Source organism: Oenanthe melanoleuca, chromosome 19, assembly GCF_029582105.1.
Source record: "Oenanthe melanoleuca isolate GR-GAL-2019-014 chromosome 19, OMel1.0, whole genome shotgun sequence".
Taxonomy (NCBI): Eukaryota; Metazoa; Chordata; class Aves; order Passeriformes; family Muscicapidae; genus Oenanthe; species Oenanthe melanoleuca.
Genome location: NC_079352.1, coordinates 10,387,176 through 10,410,070, shown reverse-complemented (window position 1 = coordinate 10,410,070; position 22,895 = coordinate 10,387,176). Strand labels below are relative to the sequence as shown.

Here is a 22,895-nt window from a genome sequence, read left to right as displayed (position 1 = left end):
GCATACATGGGATAGCTTAGAGCCCATCCAGATGAACTCTAGGCTAGGAAGTAAAACAGTTTATCACTGTAAATCACAGGAAAATTGAAGTGGGAAAGGACACCAGGAGGTTTGCAGGCCAACCAGCCACTCAGAGCAGGTTAACTAAAAATCTGGAGAGCTTCCTCAAGGCCTGGACAGTTTGGAAGAATATTCAAGTTTGGAGATTTCAAGATTTCTCTCATCCCTGTGTCTGCATCACACCACTATCACAGGGAATGTTTGTCTTTGTCTAAAGGTTGCTTTCCTTGTTGTGACCTACATCTCTTACCTCTTGTCCTTTCCCTGTGAGCCTCTGGGAAGTGTCCACCTTCACAGTGCTCCTTAGAGAGACTGAAATCACTCCCCTCCCCTTCTCCAGACTGAGCAGATCCAGCTCTCTCAGACTGTCTTTGACAGTCTTTGACCCCATTGCTGCAGCCCACTGACCACCTTGGTGGGCATCCACTCAGAAAAAATGTAGCTGGCACTGGGAGAAGGACCTGACTGGATGAGCTTGGCATGAACATGCAAGTCTGAGCTAAAACAGCTGGGGGAGGCTGCTGGTGGGAAAGAAAGTGAATGAGAGGCCTCAACAGAGCTGGGAGAGCTACTCTTCTGAAACCAGCAGCAGAGGCTGATCAGGGCAAACCATCCCATCCTAGGTCCTGCAGGAGGCATCTCCCACCTCAGGACCCCCACTGGCCAAAGCAGGCACATGCCAAGCACCCTATGGACAATCCCCATGTTGCTGTACCATATTGCATATGTTTGATTAAGCTGATAAAGTAAATCAAATTGTCCAAATTTCAGCTTGGCTAAAGAGAAAAAATCAGCTGTCTGTGCTCAGTGCACACAGAGTCACATCCTCCTCCAGGGGGAACTGCTGAAGTCAACAGGCAATGAATGATACTCTGTCCCTGAAGGGCTGAGCTGACATGGGGCTATGTCACCTTTAGACAACCAGGAGTAGCAAACCACAGCTGGAGAGGCTGGGACATCCCAGTCAATACCTCCTACCCATCAGCACTGACTTTCATAGTTCTGCATCACACAGGAGTTGGGGTCAGAGGCTTCAGCAAGAAATACCTTCTTTCATTAATAACACACAGCTTCTGGAACTGCCTTTTCCCAATATCCCACAGAAAACCTACCAGCATCCTCCACTCACGTGTGGTTGCTGTACTTTTTATGAAATGCAAAGAACATCTTGGCCTCAGCTCAAAATTGCAATTTATTAAGCAATGATAGGAATATAGCAGGCTACAGAGGGAGGAGAAAGTGGGCTTGGTCACTTTCAGGAAAAGGGAAAAAGCTGGATTGAAACCAGAATAGTTTTTACTTTCTTGTATGTTCAGATTGTTCTTATCTCTGCCAGGCCACATCCCACGAGCTCTACAGGCCAGTGCTGAGTCACTCTGGCTCATGCCAGGCTTCAGGAATAACTTGTCACAGGTTTCTGTCACATCAGAGGATGTATTGGGCATTCTGGACTAGGGGAAATAATAGTGAGAAAACTCTTATCCATGTGGCAGATTTCTTCCTTCTGTATTGGAGCAAAACCTGACCCAGGGCATTTTAGGATAGTGTGTTTGGGGTGCAGGACAACTATTTCTTCTTCTCTCAAAGGCATCCTGCCATTAGGACATTTTCTCTGGAAACTGAAGGATTTATTTCTTCCAAACAAACAAACAAACAAACAAAAAAATCTGATAACAAAAATCAACTGTCATTCCAATGCCCTGCATCATTCTGTGGGGGTTGAAAATTTTAAAAGGAAGGTCCAAAACATGTGTTTGACCATAAATCTTGGTGAAGCACTGTGTGGTTCTATGGCCTAAGCCAGCAGCTGGTGTGATTTGGGATCAGCCTCTGGACACCTCATTTCACATGGCTTTGTGATACTGACTGATTTCATAGATCTGGGATTTCTCTTCATGAAGTTCTTTTATTCCTGGGCTCCATCCCACTGTAAAGGCTTCATGCAAATCAAGCTGATCAAATGACAGAACCGTGCCCAAACATTGGAGGCAGTAAAAGCATTAACACAGTAAAAATTAATAATCCATCTCAACAGCTTCCCAAGTTTGGACATCTGGGAAATCCTCAGCGTTCAGCATTTTAAGTCACCAGAATCTTTCTCTAGAGGAGATAAAAAGCATTGTGTTAACAGAAAAGAACCTGCCATAGTCCCTGATACCTTGTGTGATTTGTTTCCACATGCTAGGCTGAAAGGAGGGATCAAAAACTGGTATTTTGAGAGTGTGACAGGACCTGTCAGAAGAAAGGAAGAATGTTTTGTTTGGAAAAGGCACTGAACAGCCTGGCCTTCTCTGGAGAGAGCCAATCTTCCCTACATCTACTTCCCAGGGATTTCAGGGAGTGTTTTGGAAGGAATTAGACCTTTATTAATTAAAATTAGAATACTTAATTAGAACACTTACTTTAATATTAATAAAAATTAGAATTACTAAAAATTAGAATTTTACAAATCCTGAAGGCAGGTGAGAGAAATAGTGTAAAAATAGGCAACAACCATACAAGCAGAGATCAAAACCAGAAACCCTTCCACAGACTGGGAATTCATTTTCAAATGCTGAGTTGCTTTTGGCCCTATAAGGATATGCTGACAAACACCATCTCAGCAGACAGACAAACTGACAGAGCAGTCTTCCCAGTCTGGGAATTGTTTCCCCTGCAGGAAACTGTGGCATCTATAGTGAGCAACTAAATGAAAGGTCTATTAATCAGAAAAAAAATCCAGAATTCCAGAATGGTTCAGGCTGGGAGGGAGCACAGAGTCCCTGGTGCCACCTCCCTGCTCAGGCAGGGCCATCCCAGAGCACAGGGCACAGCACTGTGTCCATGTGGCTCTGGAATATCCCTGCTGAGGGACACTCCAGCCCCTCCCTGGGCACCTGCTCAGGGCTGGGCACTGCCCAGGGCACAAGTTGTGCCTCCTGTGCAGGGGCAGCTGCTGGGCTCAGTCCCTGCCCGTGGCTCTGGTGCCACTGCTGGGCCCTGGAGCAGAGCCTGGGCCCTGCTCTGCCCCTCCCTGCACACAGGGACAGCCAGGGCTGAGGGTCCCTCTCAGCTGGGGCTCCTCTCCAGCCTGAGCAACCCCAGCTCCCTCAGCCTTGCCTTGTTAGAAAAAATTCCCAGAATAAGGCACTTAGCTTGATCTGCCGGAAAATCTGCATTTTGTAGGAGCTACTCTAAGCACACCTGGTAAACTGGAGCACCTAAAGCTGTGCCTGGCACACAGGTCCAGCCCCCTGTTAGGCAGCTCAGTTTTACACCCTGGCTTTCTCAGCTGTCTGCCCGCAGGACCTGCTGCTCCCTGCAGATCATACCTTGCTCCTCGGTGCTCTGTGACTTCCAGGGTCTGAGGTCCAGCTTTGGGATCTGACTGCAGCTCACAAAGCCCTGGGGGTATCTGTTAGCCCGGAAGATATTCCTTGATACTTTAGTGATGTGGGTATTGTCACATATTATTCGTGACAGGGAGATTTTGGCCAGTGAACAGCGCTGGCGAGGAGTGAAAACCCCAGGGTTCTGCCACCAAAATCTGCAGGAGAAAGAAGAAAACACAACAGATTTTTGCCTTCTGCCTTCTTCACAGTGATTACTCCCATAATATTAATTCCCATTAACACAAATTTCTTCTGCCAAGAACAAATTTGAATTTCTGTTATTGAAATCAAGAGCCCTGACTTGAGTTGGATAATTATCTTGCTTTTCTTTTGGCCCTGGATTGGTAATAAAGCTGCAATTGAATTAATTGTCCTCGATGAGGCACAGGTACCCTCTTTCAAATTGGAAAGGCTGCACAGTCTGTGTACAGGCTGTGGTTACAGACAAATGATTGCCATGTTGGAACAAGGCCTATAATTACTCAATTTTTTAGAAAATGGTTCATTTCCTGCCAGAAGAATAGGATTTCTAGACATGTAACAGACTGTTTGACTCTCAGCTCCTCATACAAGGGTTTGAGCTCATCCTACGTCTTTCTCATCAGAACTGTTTCCCAGAAAACATGGGTTTTGGTCCCATTTTCAGGCAATATTGCTGGCAGGTACAGGGATCTTGCTTCAGAAATCCAGCTTAAAATTGGGAACGTAACTCATTGCTGCACCTGAGCAACGTCAAGGAGGAGGAGGAATTCTGGTGTGTCAAAACCTCAGCACTGCTGAAGTGGTTTTGGCTGACAAGAAAACCCCAACCCACCACATCCATCACAAGCAAAGACCAAACCCTGCCACATGTCAGAGCAGAGGGGTCTAGTTCAGAACTGGGGGAGGGAAATAAAAATAGTGAGATATCACTGTGCTGGGAAGGTATCTCAGCCCAGGATCCCAACCATCAGACAGGGAATAAGAACATCACTACAAAGAGAATGAAATCTGCATAAACTCCAGCCTCCCTGTGCTTTGGGGCTGGGATACCCAGCTCCCCTCTTACCTGTCCCCATCACGAATGTTCCTGAACTGGGTGCCAATGAGACAAGCCATGAGAGGCCCAACTCGGCCTCCTCTCACAAAGGGCTCTGCCAGGGCCCCAATCCAGATGTCAATGTTCTTTGGTGTCCCATAGAGCTGCAGGAACTTCCTTGCCAGTTTCTGATTCCTTAGCACTCGGCCAAGTGACTTCACTCCAGAGGGCTGTGAGAGCCCACAGAATTTTCTCCAGGAGTTGTAACCTGCAAGTAGTTGGATGTCAATAATCAGTAATGTGCTACTCCATCCTGGAAAGATTTTTCCCTCTCTTTCCCAAAGCTGGGACACTGGTAGGGTACCGAAATGTTTAAAAGATTTTTCTGTATTTCTGTTAATGCTACTGCCTTCCTGCTCCTCCACAGCCAGTTCCCCCTGCCTGACCTTTCAATGCTGTTTTGGGAGAGCCATGTCTTTGCACGTGGGAGCTGTTCCACCACTTTGCAGCAATGGTCTGCTCCACTCAGCAGGGATGCAACTGATGTTGCCTTCACTGAAAGTGAACCTGGACAAGATGTTGATGGTCTCTCTCTCTGTATAACAGGAGAATGACCAAGTACTTTTCCACTGTGAGAGTGGGGTCCAGCCAAGGGGACAAGCCACACACTCCACACAGCCCAGGTTACTTCAACCACCAGATTTTGCCAGCTGGACTAATTTTTCTGGGCTGCAAACAGCCAAAAATCCACCGGGCCACAACTGGTGGAAAAGACGAGAAGAGTGAGATGATGAGATGAGATGATGAGATGAGATGAGATGAGATGAGATGAGATGAGATGAGATGAGATGAGATGAGATGAGATGAGATGAGATGAGATGATGCAGAAGGCAGGATGTCATGGACTTGTGGAACCATTTGGACTGGAAGGGATAACAAAGCTCATCTCATCCCACCCCCTGCCATGGGCAGGGACACCTGCCACTATCCCAGGGTGCTCCAAGCCCCATCCAACCTGGCTTTGAGCACTTGCAGGAATGGGGCAGCCACAGCTGCTCTGGGCACCCTGTGCCAGGGCCTCCCCACCCTCACAGGCAATATTTTTTTCCTGATATCCAATCCAAACCTACTGTCTTATGTCTAAAAACCAGGGAGCATTGGGAGCAAAAGACACAGCATATGGTGCCTGGATGATGCCACTATCAAACAATTCCAGGACACTGAGAATTTGCTTAATCATAAAATTAATTAGGGAGGGCTTTTTACCTTTCTAAGCCACTTTCATGGATGTCTAAAATAAAGGAGTACAGCACTCATAGGTTGGTTGAGACCTAAAGCTAAACCCAAATTCACTAGAAATGTATGTCAGTCACACCATGTCCAGTCTGGAAACCCAGGATTTGTGGATCTGATCAGGTTCTGCATGATAGTGTTCCTCAATAAAGCAAGGAAAAATCACAACCTTCTGTTGTGGCCAAGGCAGAGCAATCCTGTGAGCTGATGATACACCTGGATGTACTCCAAAGCCTCTGTCTGGACTTAGAACCCATGGATCCAGCTCAGTTTTCATCCCAGTTTTAAACAGGAGCCCTGTTGCATCTCTCAGGATGTTGCTGACACGGCAGCTCCAGGCTCTTACCTCATCCTAATAACACTGTTGGGCAAGGACCCACCCAGGAGCCAACTCTGAAGTGTCATCAACAATCTATTTCTCAAGACCACCTTGCAATGCCATTACACTGGTTTTGCACCTTGCAGAGCCCTGAGAACTGGTTCTGACATGCTTGGTTGTCTTTTTCTAGGGGACACAGATTTAATAGAAAAATTATGATATTTTCTTCACATATTGGAATCTGCTCTTCCAGTCATGCGTGGCTGGGCTGGACCACTACAGATGGTTGCAGAGAAGTCACAGGGGACTTACAGCCCTCATTCAACTCCTGCAAACTTGTTGCTGTACTATTTTACCAGTTTTTTTCACTTGGACAATAGAAATGAGTCAGACACTGAGCACCAGACTCTGGTCTGTGCAATGCCCTGCGTTCTTCTGCCTCCACGTCTCTCATGCAGCTTCAGCCAGGCTTTGCCTACAGTGCTCAGCCTCCACCCACTTACTTGTCATTGTTCAGAAACAAGAAAAATGTTTAGGAAAGAGCATTATATAGAATCACTGAATATCCTACACTGGGAGAGATGCATGAGGATCACTGAATCCAACGCCTGAGCAATTCCAGCCAGGCACGGACTGGAGAAGCTTCTCAGTGTTTAATCACAAAAATGCCTGCTCTCCACTTGTTTTTCTTTGTAAGCTCTGCTCCCAGAGCTGGCTTACCTGGAAGCCCATGATCTCGGCTGCGCTGCATGTTGAGTGCAGCTAAATCAAACCCAATCCTTTCAACCTGCTCAAAGAGCCGGTCCCGGAGCTCGCCCACCACCATCTGCTGCTGCGTCATCAGCTTGGCCGGGTTGGCCATGAGGCTCCGGAGATAGGGATCAATCCCACCTGCAGACGTGGCACAGGGAAACTGGGATCAATTCCTGGAGCAGGGAATTCCTGTGAGCAGTGCACGGAGGTCAGTGTGTGGCTAAGAGGCCCCAGAGAGGTGAGTGCAGCTTATATTTAATTATGAGCTGCTACTACATGAGAATCAATTTGCCTGCACTTTAAGAATTGTGAAGAAAATACTTCGAATAATGTTCTTGGAGGCCACAGCAATGAAGCATTCATTGAAACATGATGGACTGCTCTTGTCTACAGCTCTGTTGGGACAATTCTGCCTGGTAGTAAGGGCCATTTAATACACTGAACACAAAATGCTTTTAAATTTGGCCAAAGCAGGAGCTCATCCAGAGAGGGCATGAAAGGATGAATGAAACAAACCCACACGGCAGAGCTGCAGAAAGGGATTTACCTTCTTGAATAATCCTCCAGACTGCAAAGAAGGAGGTTCGAAGTTGAATTTCAGGAGTTATGGGTCTGTAATATTCATCTAAGCGGCCAACAGTCGGAGGGATTGAGGCATGAGCAAAGCGAAAAGCCAAGGTGAAGACATTGGATATCCGGGGATCCACAGACTCATCGTAGCCCCGGTAGGGAGGAATGAACCTGCGGAACCTGTATCCCAGCAGGAGAGGCAGGTAGTCCCTGTAGGTTATGATCTTGGGGAAACGAGGAAAGGGAGAGCTGTTAATGTCTTGGCCATCAGTTTCTGTGGAAGCAAAGTTGTTTTTCATGTTCTCTCTGCCACAACAATCTGGCAGGTCAGAGCAACATAATAATGGGTTGGACTCAATTATCTCAGAAGTCTTTTCCAATCTAATTGGTTCTGTGATTCTGTGAAGATAAAAGCCTGCCAAATCCTCCCAAATATTGGCTCCTTGTCACCTTCCCATCAGGCAGGCAGAACTGCACCTTGTGCCTCAGATGGCAAAGATAGCAGGAGTAGCACCACCCTCGGGCAGCTCCGAGTCCTCCCACAGCAGAGATTTCCAGTCCTGCTCTCATGTCTTTCTCGGATATTGAGGAGGCAGCACAATTTAAAGAAAAAAAATCAAATTCTGTGTCAGTAGAAGAAAATGGATTAATTGTCTGAATACTGAATGAATATGAAACCAATGATGTAAACACAATGATGGAGATGATGCTTTTTAGGACAATTCTTTGAGTGTTTGCCTTGCTGTTTTTTCAACAATACAATAATATTTAAATGGACAGCATAAAAACATAAACATTTTGATATTCCTACTTTTTATTATTTGTTAAACCAGCTCAGAAGACAGGCTTCAAAGGAGGTGCAGTGCCTTTGGAAACCCCATATCCCTTTCTCTCATATGATCCAGCCTTTCCTGCCAGCTGTAAAACCTGATCTGGCTTTGAGGCCATTCCTGCTCCAGACTGGAAGCAGGAAAAGAGACTTTGGGAGGTCCCTCCCAAGCATAGAGGTGTTTGTGTGACCCCAGGGTCCCATTCAGGGTCAAGTCTGGGAGAGCCCAGTCCCAAGGAGACACCATGACTGGCTGCACTCACCAGTACATAGGGCTTCTTCACAGAATCCCAGAATGGTTTGGGTTCGAAGGGAGCATTAAGATAATCTCATTCCAACCCCCTGCCATGGGCAGGGAATCATTGAGAGGAGGGGATTCACAAACCAAGGAATTTTAATCCAAATTTCCAGTACCATTTTTATCAGGCACAAAACAACAGTTAGAAAAGCTTTTCCTCTGACTTTTCTGTCTGTTCCTCAAACAAAAATGTGCCATTAAAAACCTCATCGTTCGAGGTTTAACTTTGCAAATTTAACACTAGAGGGACATCAAAGATTCAGGAGGACCCCTCTGTGCTTGTCATTTCAGGTAGCTCTGTGATTTTGCTTTGGTCAAAAGGGGCTGGTGGAAAGAATTTGGTCCATTCACCCCAGAATCTTGCACCCTTTGTCCACCCCACACTAGCACAGCCTAGCACATGAACCCTGTGAGACTGCAGGCAGAGCCAGGACAGTGGATGATGGCTCGTACCTGGATCATGGCTCCCAGGATCTTTCGAGCCTCCTGGTAGAGCCTCTCATCGTTCCAGTGGGGATTGAGGCTCCTCAGCTTCCCAGCCAGGCGGTTGTGCTCCCGCACGAAGAGCGTGTGCATGCAGGCCAGCTCCAGCATCTCACTCGCACGGGTGTCACCTGGGAGGGCACACACCACAGGGAGCGGGAATGTCACACTGGGAAGCACACACACAGGGATTTTTAGATGTCTCAATATTTGTGTTGTGAAGAAAATGGGTAGGAAACACAGAGGAGGAGAGGGAAACCAAGGATTGGACAGCACCAGGCACAAGCTGAATTTCTGATGACGCAACAAAAGTCAGATGCTGTCCTGGCTGTGCTGAGAATCACAAAGAAGTGGGGAAAGTTTCAGTGAAGGGCTGGAAGCATTAACTTAAAAAGTTAAATATGAGCAGGTGTTCTCCGGGCTCCCATGTCAGAGACATTTGGTCTCACAGCTCAAGAGAGAAATGCAAATGGGCAGAGGGAAGTCAAGATGGCCAAGGAAGCTCTGAAAGTCAGAAGGTCTCCTTTGAACCAGCTGAAACTGCAGCCAAAGCAAGGTGACAGTCACAAACAGGCTCTCAGGGGAGTAAAGGAAAAGCAAAATGAGTCAACTTCGGAAACTGCTTTTTGGAAATTACCAACAGCATCACAATGAAACATCAAATCCTTCTTCAAACATCTGGGGCAGGAAACACAAGAGCAAGCAGGTGATGAGAGTATAGACAAGCACTCAGAGAAAAGTAAATATGTTGTATTTAGTTCCCTTGTCCCACAGTAAATAGAGGGATTTGCTCCTGCACTTGGCACAGAGCCCTTTTCATCCACTCTCAAAGGCTGCTTGTGAGGGACTGCGGAAGGAGGAACAAAAGAAGCACTGTGAGGTTTCCACAAGCAGAATGCATCCAGCCAGGGCTTCCAACAGAGCTCTGGGAGGAAACGCTGAGCCCTGGGAGGCAACTGCACATGTATAGCTCCCCCAGTTCTCAGGGACCGGAAAAATCACAAATAAGACAGTGAATTTTCAAAGGCACTTCCGAAACAGCCTGAACTGATGGCTATAAAAGAATGGATGGGTCTGTTCCAGCCATTGAACAGGAACTGCTCCTTGCTGAGAGTCTGAGGGGGCCAGAAGCCCCTCCTGGGAAGCATCTGATACTCCTGCCTGCTCTGCTTCTCACTGGGCACCTGCCTTTGGCCACAGGTCCTGTAGTCCTCACCAAGGAGAGACCTGCACGGAACTGGGGGAGCAGGAGAACATATGGAACAACATGTGGGACAGGTGGAATGCTGTGGGAGTCTGGAGGGAGCATGAAACATCATGAGCTTCAAAGGAGGGAGCTGATGGATTCCAAGGACCTTGGGGATGTTCAGAGGAACTTTGGCCAGATATGAAAGGGGCCAAGGGAATAGAAAGCAGCTCCATAGCTGATGAGATATGTTGTGCCCTGAAGTTTCTTCCCACAGTGCCACAAGCAGCCTGGTGTAGCCAGAGCCAGCAGGAGCCAACTGGGAAGTCCTACTCTCCATAAGAAATAGGCCAGGGAGTGAGACACTAGTTCATGAAGTTTATCAGAAACATCCCTCTCTGAGGTCCCACAGGCTTGTGGAAACACCCTAGTCCAGTAGCAGCACCAGGAGAAGGGAATAGTGCTGAGGATCCCTAAGGTCAGTTCTGTCTCTGTGAGCTGGGGACAGGACATGGCAAAGGGCAGCAGTGGGGGAGAGGGTGGTGACTGTGCAGGGTTCTGGAGTGAAGGCTTGGCTTTGGGAGCCTGTCTGGCTCTGGCAGCCCATGCCCAGGACCAAATGAGTTATTTTGGGTTGCAGAAGGGGTTAAGGGGATACCAAAAGCATGACAGAGGATAAATATAGCAGGAGGGTGTCCTGATGGACTGGCCTGGCTGGAGTGCTCCCAGTGCTCCCTCAGCCTTCATAGCAGTGAGGACACACTTTAAAAGGCCTCCTTGGTCTGGTATTGGCCTCATTCTCATTCCATCTGGGATCCCAGCTCCTGTCACAGTGCAGGGACATCCAAAGGTTTCCTACCATGACCCAGCACAATAGTTACACACCTGTTTCCATCCTGCTGGGCTGGAGACAGCCCTGAAAGGACAAGTATGGTCCAGCCACTGCCTCCAGGCCAGGCTGCCATTGCTGTGCCTGTTTGGCTCCATCGTGGCACTTGTTCCTAGGTCACTGGGCCCTACACCAGAGCTGCTGAGCATGGATGGGACACCTTCACACCAGGTTTATGTGCACAAAGAAAACTTGGAGATGGTGAAGACTTTCCTCCTACCTAGCACAGCCTGTCTCAGTCTCTCATCAGTTGCTCCATTTCATTTTCTACTTAAATAAGAAAAACAAACAACTGAAGAAGTGAACTGGAGCTGGTGGAATTTTCTGCTCCGGACTCCAGGTTTGGGGCACAAGCAGCCAACTCACCTGCAAGAAAACACGGGATTCGAGCTGCCCCGCTGGCCTTGAGGCAGGGCTCCTTCCTCATGGGCCCGAAGGGCATGTAGGCCCTGCCGCGGTCCGTGAAGTTGCGGTTCACAGCCAGGAGGCCGCGCTGGCTGCCGGGGTCCCGCAGCCGCCGGGCCACGGCCGCCTCGCTGCCGTACACGACGCTGCCGTCCAGGAAGGAGGTGAGCGCGTTGATCTGCTCCCGCACCGCCCGGCCCCGCGCGCAGCTGGCCGCCGAGCGGAAGAACGGCAGGCAGTCCCTCCTGTTGGTGATTCGGGGGTCGTTGGCTGGGATCTGCAGAAAGGAAAATTCATCAGTAGCTCAGGAGATGGAGCTGGGCTGGAGGCCTCTCACAGGGCAAAAATCTGCAGCATAAACCTTGAGATGAAGGGTCAGATTGATAGCTGAGATTCTGCTTTAGGAGCCCAAGTCCCAAACAGCCTGGAGATGCTGAGACTTCCCTAAAGTCCCATGGATTCCCGAAGTTTTCCCCCTGAAAATAAATATATTGGATTGCATCTTTAAGGTTCAGATTTCTTATCTGCATATCTACACCACAGACAGCTGTCATCCAGAACCTGTTACCATTCCAGCATTGCAAATGTCAGGGAAATACTCAGTGATGTTCCATCTCATCATAGTTTTCCTTGAGAGGAACAAAGAGAAACCAGAGCTGCAGCAGAACTTCAAAGGCAGGAGAGCAGGGCTGCAGGAGGGACATGGACATGATCTGGAGAAAAGGAGGCTCAGGAGGGACCTTGTGGCTCTGCACAACTCCCTGACAGGAGGGGACAGCCGGGGGGGTCGGGCTCTGCTCCAGGGAACAGGGACAGGAGCAGAGGGAAGGGGCTCAGGCTGGGCCAGATCCAATCTAAATCTGAGGTTTAGATTCGATGTGGAAAGAATTTCCCCATGGAAAGGTTGGTCAGGCACTGAAAGGGGTCCAGGGAGGTTTGGAGTTCCCATCCCTGGAGGTGTCCAAGGAAGGCCTGGACACTCAGTGCTCTGGGCTGGGGACAAGGTGGGGATTGGGCACAGGTTGGACTGGATGGGCTTGGAGGTCTTTTCCAACCCCAGTGATTCTGTGATCCACTGGAACAGGGACTATGATGTGACTCCTGCTAATGCTGCAGGCACTGCAGGAGATCTCAGCACTGCCTTGTCCTGTGCAAAGAGCACTTAAGTCCCGTAGGTTTTCTGGGGTGTTGACACTCCCCAGTGCCTGACTGTGACATTTCCTGTATTCCAGGCATCACCTGTGCTACCTTTGCACTACAGCTCCAAAGAAAAACCACACTGCTGAGGGAGATGGGCAAATGCCTGGAAACCTGGCAAAGGCTGTGCCTGAACCCAGCACTGGAACAAAGCACTGCCGCCACACAGAGTGGTCACAGAGTGCTCTGGTCTCCTTGGCCTGTTTTGGGAGGATGTTCCTCCATGGCCAAGGACTGGGAGAGCCGCCAACATTTCCTGGTCAGAAGGCAGATCCCCTCTCCCTCCTTACCCTGGAAGAAGGAGGTTGCCTGTACCTGGATGGGAAAGCAGGGAGGCTCCTTGGCACAGCTGGTGTCACAGTCTGTCTCTCCACCAAAGGGGACTCTGGCTGGGGTTTCTGGGCTAAAATCCAGGTCATGGTCAATAAACTGGCCCCACTGCATGAACATGAGGGATCTCTGCTGGTCCATCTGCATCTGCTCCGGGGGGAAGCGGACAATCTCATTGGACACCTGTCGGACCTGCAGGGATGGAGGCAGAACACACATGTGTGAATGGGTGCACCCAGTTGCGAGGTCACCTGCAAAAATTCCCAGGGCACTTCTTGTGCTTTGCAGATAAAAAACCCCAAATATGTCTGTGCAGAAAGGTGTCACCATCACCAAGTGCCCTTTGCTGAGCACTGCACTGCTCTGGCTCTAGGCAGGGCTCTAAGCCTCCAGGCCAAGACTGCCCTTGATGGACTTAGGAAAACAGCTAAGCAAGCCTGGGAAAGGGAAACAAAACAAATTTTAAAAGACCTTTTTTTGAATAGAAGCACAGAAAAAATAGCCCCAGGGAATCTCTGAAAGTTATCTTGAAGTCCTCCTCCTTTATCATCCCTTCCCCAGCCATTACAGTTCCCCCACCTTCATGTATTACTACAGAAAAAGCAGACACTCTGCTGTGGAGGAGGGTTAGGAAGTACAACAAATCTATGAACACAACCCCAGATCTCATTAGAGCTGTTGTTGCACCAAGCTCCAGTGACCAGAAGCCACCTCACAGTATCCCTTCTCACATCCAGGGGCCACAAGAGCCACAGCCCTGCACTTCACCCACCCAGGGACCCCCACACACTATTTCTGGTCCATATATCTTTTCTTCAGGAGATTCCCTGGCTCACTCTGGCATAATTACTTTTCAGGAAACAACAACTGCCACAAACCAAATTAAAAAAAAAGTAAGTAAAATAATTTGGCTTAAATGCACTCAGTTTAAAAGAATATATTGTGTAATTCTGTATTCCTCCTGTGATTCTGCAGCAATCAGATTAATTTTCCTTTGCTTTTCCTGGAGGCGTGGGACTTTGAAAGCATTCCTAATAGATCCCCCTGGATATTCTCAGACCATCACCCTGCAGCTGGTGAATTTAAGGTCCTCCAACCTGATCCACAATTCCAGCTGCTGGATGAGCCCTTTGATGCCTGTGGCCTGTCCTAGAAGTGACAATCCCTAGGCCTGACCCTTTATTCTGAGATGTTATAAACTCTACCAGTGGAAGCGGGAATCCAGAGAAACGCTTTCCTTCCGTCCACCCACGGGGCACAGACAAGCCATCCTCATATTCTGCTGGCAGCCACCTGGCCAGGGCTCTGTTGGAGGCTCCTAGGGATGGGTTCCTCCTGTCAGAGGCAATGGAAAAATGGCAAACAGTTGGAGCCAAGAGCTTGTGGATATGGAGAGACATGGACCTTGGAACGGGAGCACGCTGTGGTTGGGGAACTGCTGCAGCTCTATAGGTTGGGTGCTATCAATAAACCTCAGGATTAATAACAATAACAACAATAATCATAGAGTTGCTTAGGTTGGAAAAGAGCTTTAATAATCTGCCCCGAGCCTCAGCTTCTCTCAGGCAAGAACTCAGGTGCCCCTGAGGTCATCCAGTCTGAAGAAAGGCCCTCAACCTCAGACTGCAGCTGGAAAGCAAAGTTGGAAGCTGAACAGCCAGGAAAAGGGGAAGAGCCTTGGAATGGAATTACCTATGGTCTCAAACAGAAACTGGGGGACTTGGACTGTGAGGTTACTGTGCTGGGTGATTTTTTGGAGGTCATTACTGAAGATGTCCCAGCCCATGGCAGGGGGTTGGACTAGGTGACCTTTAAATCTTTTCAAAATCGCTTCCAACACAAACCATTCTGTGGCTCTATGATTGTAGTTTGATTAGACCATTAGAACCTTAATTAGAGTACTAACATACTTTCTTTGGAGTGCATATCCAAAGTGTGGTGGCCTCTCACCCACAGGGGGTGTAGCCCTGCCCTGGGCAGTGGAGAGACAGAGCATGGCTGAGTCCACCTTCCCCAGGGCCTCAGGTCTGGATCGGGTGTAATGGACCTGTCCTTATCCCAGAGTCCACATCCCACCCCCCCGAAGTGGAAGGAGGCAGGAAGGTCTCTCCTCAGCTCTTATACCACCCCCTGAAGGCTAAAGCATCCTGGCAGGAAAAGCTGGCTGAGCTCCCTCCTCTGCCTCAGCTGCTCCCAGGAGCTTCCCAGCTCTGTTTTTACAGGGAATGTTTCTGAACTGTCCCTATAAAATGCCCCGTGCTCAGCAGCTTCCCATGTCTCCCACATTCCCCATTCCAGCCATGGGAGGTGCCCAAGGTGCTATTCCAGCCCATATGCCCAGAACTCCTCCCACACACAGTGTGGGGCAAGGGGATGGCTAGATCATGCTCACATCATGGATTTAGGTCAGGAAACCCTTGGAGACCTGCCAAGGGGCAGGGCCAGACAAAGTCTGTCCTCAACATGGAGCTCCCCATGTTTTGGGAAAGAGCCAGGAACTTTCCAAACAGCTCCACACATTACTAGGAAATACTGCTGAGTGTGAAACCCTAAAACAAGGTGTCTGTGTGGATCATCCTTGGGGAAGTGGGTCTACTTATGGAGGGTGCATGGAATCATTTAGGTTAACCACCAGCCCAGATCACCGAGTACCACATCCAGTCCTTCCTTGGACACCTCCAGGAGTGGGGACTTCACCACACTCCTGGGCAGTTCCAATACCTGACCACCCTTTCCAGGAATAAATTCTTGATATCCAACCTGAGCCTGCCCTGGTGCAACTTGAGGCCATTTCCTCTCCTCCTGCCCCATGCAACCACCCATTCTCCTGCTGACTCAGCCCCTCACCTGTTGTTGCACTCGCCAGTGATGGTTCTGTAGCCAGAGGATGTACAACTTATTTTCTTATCCTGCTGGTCACATCCAGTGGCCTTGAAAATCACCTCGACCTGGGCTGGAGTCAGCAAGTCTGGCAGAACAAGGGAGAGAAAACAGGCAGGAACACACTGGCCCTGCTGGGTTTGCTCAGGAAAATGTTTTCCTTTACCTTGCAGTACCCAGCAACATCTGCACAACCACAATGTGCTGAATGTGAATGTGAATCTTCCTGCTTGAAGATATGCTGAGGATGCTCTTTGAGCAGCAGATTATTTGCTGGTTTGGAAAGCATCAAACCCAGCAAAGATGTGGTCAGATCCTCTTTATAATCACATTAGGCTCATGCAGCAGCAGAATGGTTTTCTAGTGTTGGCACTTCCTCTCCTCTCCCTTTTTTTCTCCACTATAAAATGCAGTCACAGCCATCCTGGGGGCTGTTACAAGTTTTTCCCCCTGGAAGCAGATCCCAGTGTGTGCTGTCCCTGCTCAGAGCTGGCTGGAAAAGAACCATCCTGTGGCTGGGCTCACCAAGGCATTGTGTTTTGCTGTGCACATTTCCCTTTGCAGGGGAGATAAGTGGCAGAGTTCAACAAGAAAAGTCTTACAGAATCACATAATCATGGAATGATTTGGGTTGGAGAGACCTTAAAGACCATTTTGCTCCAACACTCTGCCAAGGGCAGGGACATCTTCCCAAGTTGCTCCAACCTGGCCTTGGACACTTCTAGGGATGGGACAGCCACAGCTTTTCTGGACAACCTGTGCCAAGGCCTCAGCACACTCCCAGCCTGCAATTTCTTCCTAAAATAAAATCCAAATCTCTCATCTATTAGTTTAAAACCATTCCCTCTTTTCCTGTCACTATCTATTCATGGAGAAAGCCTCTCCCTCTTTTTTCATAAGCCCTTTCAGGCACTGAAGGGGCTCTAATGTCTCCCCAGAGCTTTCTCTTCTCCAGGCTGACCCCCCAGCTCTCCCAGTCTGTCTCCATAGGGAAGATGCTCCTTCTTGGCTCTTGCTGCTCACTCCATGTCCTCAGAGGTTTCCTGGTCACTGCTGCCACCAACAGTCTGGGTCACAGCATGGTTTAAAAAGCCACTGGGCAGGTGGGTGAGAGGTGGCACTCAGGTGGCCCTTGCAAGGCTCTATAGTGGTGCTGGAGCATCAGTCCTGGATGGAGAGGCTGGAGCTGTGCACAGCCAGTTCTGGGATCACCTTCCTTCTCATCCTGTCCTGGAGCAAAGCCAGAGCACTCCTTGATGTGTCTTATCCCACCAGTGCTTCACAGTAATGTTGGGAAAATGTTTGAGGCCAGACCAGATGAGGCTTGGAGCACCCTGGGACAGTGGAAGGTGTCCCTTCCCATGGCAGGGATGGCACTGGATTGGCTTTGAGGTCCCTTCCCACCCAAACCATTCCATGATCTCCATGAGTTCATATTTATGTGGCAGGAGTTCTCCCTGTGTGTACCTGAGCTGTTCCTCTCACTGGCCCTGATTTGCCTCCTTCTCTCAGCAGCCTGGCCTGGCCTGACTCCATCTCACAGAGGATGTTGCTCCTCCAGACACACACTGAAATATCCTCTCAATCTCCCCATTCTCTATTTGGACAGTGTTGTGTCTGTGGCATGACTTCAGTGCTGTCTGAGGTCTGGCTGAAGAGCTGCCTCACTTGGGGCCAGGCTGCTGGGAGTCATCTCTGGGTCTGCTCATTCCCTACCCAAGCAGCAGAATATCTACCAAAGCCTTCCAAGCTTTGACCCCTTGGAAGATGAACCTCAATAAAGCAGAAGGAACCAGGGAAGTGCACAAAACACTTTCACTAAATGAACCCCCCCCCACCTCAATAATATTTAAGATGGAAAAAGAGCACAGAAAAATAACTCAGCTTTGCTTCACTGCAGCCACATGGGAGAGATTTGTCACAGCCTTTCATAACCCCCTTTTCTTCCCTCCTCCAAAGCCCAGTGACCAAGCCCTGTGTCTTCCTCCACTGCCTTCCTCCCAGCAAAGGGGGATCCTACCTGTGACATTGAAGTCTCCCCTCACAGCCCATCTCAGCCTCTCTTTGAGCAGGCTCAGGGTGGTCTGCAGATAATCTGCTGCCCGGACAGCCGATCGTGTCCCCTCCACTGGCTGCTTGAAATATCTCAGGAGCTCTGCTGGGGTCAAGGCATTGCTCTGCAGGTTCTTCTTCATGCTGCAAGGGACAAGAAACCAAAACCTGAAATGGGGCAGGGGTGCTGCAGTTGCATATCTGAGCATCAGGCACGGCATGTCCCAAGTCAGAACTGCTGGAGAAAGTCTGGGAAAGTCCACTGGGAGAGGCCAGGGCTGCTCCCAGCACTCTCCACAGAGCAGCAGAGACACTTGCAGGAAGGGAGTTTCTGAAACTGCCCAGCTCCACCTGCCAGAAGGTAAGCCCCATCCATGAGGCACCAAACCTCACTCAGCTGTTATCCAGATCATCAGTATCTGTCACTGTTTGAAGGCCTCAAATGTCTCCAGGCCACCCTGTCCTAAATCTACTGGAGCCTCCTCTCAGCTGGAGAGTCCCCAAGCCAGGGAGGGGATTCAGTGTGGCTGCTGGCAGAGGACAGGTACAGGCTGGTAGGAAGCTGGACACTCCCAAAGCATGACTGGGAGTCCCACAGAATGTCCTCACTGCAGTGTCCAGCTGTTTGCTGCATGCATGGGAGGGAACCACTGGAAATAAGCAGGAGCCTGTGCTGGTCTCAACTCAGGGCTCCTGCTCAGAGCACTGTGAGGGATGCAACAGAGCCCAGCAATAGCATCAGATGCAGCTGACAGCTAAGAACCTGTCTGGCACTGGGTTCCCAGAGAAGCTGTGGCTGACCCAGCCTTGGAAGTGTCCAAGGCAGGCTGGATGGGGCTTGGAGCAACCTGAGATACTGGCAGGTGTCCCTGCCCATGCAGGGGATGGAACGAGATGAGCTTTAAGCTCCCTTCCAACCCAAACCACTCTGTGGTTCTGTGATTCTCCAAAAACCGAGCTGGGAGGAACAGCACAGAAGAGGCCACGGCTCTTGGTGACCCAAGAGACTGGTGCCAGATCAGGGTGAGCCGATAAAAGCTGGATGACAGCCCGCTGTGCTCCCGGAGTCCCCACCCCGCTGTCCCTGTGCCGCGGGGAGGGAAGGTGCAGTGCAGGAGAGGACAGGGAGAGGGACAGGGAGAGGGACAGGGGACAGGGACAGGGAGAAGGACAGGAGCAGGGACAGGGGACAGGAGCAGGAACAGGGACAGGGACAGGGGACAGGGACTGGGACAGGAGCAGGGACAGGGACAGGAGCAGGGACAGGAGCAGGGACAGGGACAGGGGACAGGAGCAGGGGGCAGGGACAGGGATAGGAGACAGGGGACAGGGACAGGAGCAAAGACAGGAGCAGGGGGCAGGGACCGGAGCAGAAGCAGGGACAGGGACAGGGACAGGGACAGGGACAGGGACAGGGACAGGGACAGGAGCAGGGACCGGAGCAGAAGCAGGGACAGGGACAGGGACAGGAGACGGGACAGGGACAGGGACAGGGGACAGGGGGCAGGGACGGGGACAGGAGCAGGGACAGGGACAGGAGAAGGGACAGGGGACAGGGACAGGGACCGGGACAGCCACAGGGACAGGGACGGGACAGGGGACGGGGGCAGGGACGGGGAGGGGCAGGGACAGGGACAGGGGACAGGGACAGGAGCAGGGGGCTGGGACAGGGACAGGGGACAGGGACAGGAGCCGGGGGCAGGGACAGGAGCAGGGACAGGAGCCGCCACAGCCAGCCCGGCTCTCACCGCTCCCGAGTGCGCTTGTAGGCAGCATCCACCAGCTGCCGAGCCTCGGCCACGCTGCTCAGCAGGGACGTGTCCGACAGCTCCAGCGCCGCGTCTGAGCGGAGAAAGGGAGAACAGAGGTGAGGGTGCCGCAGGAGCATCCCTGCGCCTCCACACCGGGGATTGGACACAGCAGGGCTGGGAGCAAGTGCTGCTCACTTTCCAGACATCTGCATATAAATATATTCCTCAGCGAAGTCTGAGTGTCTCTCCTGGACATGAAGAGAATTCCTCCATCAGTGGAGGCTTCAAACAGCTGCACAGAGTGCACACACCACCCGTCCTGCCCTTTCACAGCAGAGCATTTGAACAGGGTGCCCAGAGCAGCTGTGGCTGTCCCAGCCCTGGCAGTGCCCAAGGCCAGGCTTAGCAGGGCTTGGAGCAGCCTGGGACAGTGGAAGGTGTCCCTCCTGTGGCAGGGGCTGGAATGGGGTGAACTCTAAGCTCCCTTCCAACCCAAACCTTTCTGAGATTCTCTTATTCTATAAGCAGCTCAATTTCCCCATGGCATTCCCCAGTCCCTCCTGAAACTTCCTGCCATTTTCACTGCTCCCCTTCCTGCCCTGGTGGGAGCCCCCAAAATGAATTTCATCTTCATCATTTTCTGGCCGTGGGTCACAGAAAGGGAGGGGACAGGCCCTAAGGGCTTCTCTGAGTGACAGCACTTTCCTACAGTTTCTGGGAAGGAGGAAAACTTCAGAAAATAGCACATAGGGATCAAGAGCTGCCCAATCTCCCCAGTTCCTTTTAAATGTATTTCCAGATCAGCCCAGAGCTCAACTCTTGGACAATCCTGATGAGAAAAATTATTGCCTGGACCACCATTTGAGATAAATGAAAAGCCAGGCATATGCTTTTCATAAGGATTTGACATTGTAAATTAATAGATGGAGATCCCTATATGTTTTGGAGCAGTGATTCAGGGCTGGAAGAGGGAGAGTGCCTGCCCCATCTCCACACTCCACAGGCCCTGGGAGCTCTCTCAGGTGCTGGTACAGGGAGGGAGACCCTGTTTCCATGGACATGAACCAGTGCTGGGAACTTATCTCCTTTTACCTGATTTTAAGGAATCAGGCAGGATGTGAACCAGTAAAAACCTAAAAGAGCCAAGTGGTGCCAGAAGAGGTACAGACTGTGCTCCTTCTGGCACATTTTCAGGGCTGTGCTGCTGAATGACAGGCTCTTCCAGACATAGCTTTATCTTTACCACTCAGAAAATCCCCTGATCTGCAAAGCCTTAGGGAGGGACAATACCGTTGGAAGAGGATACAGATGCCTGGAACAGGCTGAGGATCATCAGCGACTCCAGGAAGCTTTCTGCCTTCATCCCTGCAAAGAAATGTAAGTGAAGAAGACCAAGAACACGTGGATGCATCAGGAAGGTTCTTGCCAAGGTGGAGGATGGTGCATGTCAAGGGAGCTCATGGAGCATCCCCTTGCCAATGGAACACTTCCAGGAGAGAGTGCACTCCCTGGGAGGTCCTGTCAGTGCCATGTGGGAAATGAGCAGAATCGTGTCCCAGGGACTGCCAGCACTGGTGGCACCTTGTGGTGCCACTTGGGACTTCGGGGGCAGCACAAAGGGACCAGAATCTGCTGCCAGGGCAGAACACAGAGCGTTCCATGGAGAGCTGGTGGGGAAGAAGGAAGAGCCGGGACAGCACGGTGCCTTTAAATTCCAAGAGCCCTCCTTGCATGTAGTCATGTCACATGAGATGACATGAAAACATATAAGGACTCTATTATCTATTATCTATTATCTATTATCTATTATCTATTATCTATTATCTATTATCTATTATCTATTATCTATTATCTATTATCTATTATCTATTATCTATTATCTATTATCTATTATCTTTGTTCCTGATTAGCCTGGGATTGAGGAGGAAATAATACTTCAATATTTAGAATGTTACTACAAGAATCACTATGAGCGAATTATTTATGCTCTTCAATAGAGCCAGAGTGAAGCCAACCATGAGCTGGGTATCACTCTATCCCTATAATTATAAAATATAGCATTCATATTTGTGTTTTAATGGGAATTTATTCAGTGATTACCTAGCCGTTCCTTTAACATGGGCTGCAGAAGGAACGGGAAGTATTTAATAGCCGTTTAATAGATATTTGGGATTCTTTTCCCCAAGCTGACCCCTCACCTCCCAAGGCTGCTCCCAGAACGAGCCAGAGCTGCGGGCTGAGCAGCCGCTGTGTAAAAGCAGCGCTGCAGTGCCCGGCCGAGCCCCGGCCCCGGCCCGGGAACCGCAGAGCTCAGCCCCACACTCTGCCCCAGGTTCCCAAAACCACCCCCGGCAGAGAAACAAACTCTCCGCGAGAGAAAAGCGGCTGTACCTGGGCCAGGCTGTCACCTCGATCCAGCACCGCCTCCCCGCCCGGGCCCCTCCGCGCCCGCTTTTATCTGCCCGGCGTTATCAGCGCTCACCGCTCACCGCCCCCCGTGCCCGCCGGCAGCTTCTCCTGCTCGCACCGGGATGCGCAGCCTGATGCTTCACCGGAGCTTTCCCGGGATTGTTGCAGGTGGAGATGTGATCACTTTGTGGTGGTTTGAGAGTCTTGTGAGACACTTCTGGGGGTGTCTTCCAGGGACACCTTTCCCCATGGTACTCTTCATCCTCTGCCGCTTTCAGAGGTGGAACCGACGCCTTCACATCTACCTCCGGACACACCTGCAGTACCCAGCACTCCCCATCCCACCTCCTGACGTGCTCTGCCCACATCCCCTGAGAGCTGCTCCTGGGCAGAAGGAGGCACTGGGACGGATGGCTTGAACTCTCCAGCTACTGGTCTGGAGCACGGGGCAGCCCAGGTGGGTCTGGCTCCTGCCCAAAGGAGCCTGATGCTGTTGCTCAGGAGCTCAGCAAACATCTCCTCTGCCGCGGGCCAAAGCTCCTCTCCCAGAGCAAAAGCATCTGATGGACAAATGCTTACCATGCTGACAGGGCAGAGGGGTACTGCTGGATCAGTGAGGGATGTGTTTGAGCATGGAGGTGTACAGGGAGGCAGAGGAGCTGCTCCTCAGCTCCTCCTCACTGCACATTGCAATTGTGTTTGCCCCCATGGATCAAAACTCCTTGGATCAGCAGCACAGACTGAAAGCAACCAAGTTCCTGCCAGGGCTCCCCAGGGCTGGTTGGATGAAGGTCTTCACCTG

The 22,895-nt window shown here is 50.5% G+C and overlaps 1 protein-coding gene across 1 annotated transcript; it reads right to left on the bottom strand.

The window, feature by feature from the left end:
• Positions 1 to 1,235: 1,235 nt before the first annotated feature.
• On the bottom strand, positions 1,236 to 22,113 carry LOC130260827 (eosinophil peroxidase-like). Its single transcript, XM_056506570.1, has 14 exons — positions 22,076 to 22,113; positions 20,975 to 21,049; positions 19,682 to 19,775; positions 17,902 to 18,077; positions 15,849 to 15,969; positions 14,207 to 14,336; positions 12,987 to 13,193; positions 11,436 to 11,751; positions 8,965 to 9,125; positions 7,362 to 7,608; positions 6,782 to 6,952; positions 4,480 to 4,717; positions 3,372 to 3,586; positions 1,236 to 2,160 (listed from the first exon to the last, which is right to left on the bottom strand). The coding sequence occupies exons 2-14, from the start codon at positions 21,045 to 21,047 to the stop codon at positions 2,132 to 2,134; spliced, it is 2,178 nt and encodes a 725-aa protein (XP_056362545.1). The 5' UTR covers positions 21,048 to 21,049; positions 22,076 to 22,113; the 3' UTR covers positions 1,236 to 2,131.
• Positions 22,114 to 22,895: the final 782 nt, after the last annotated feature.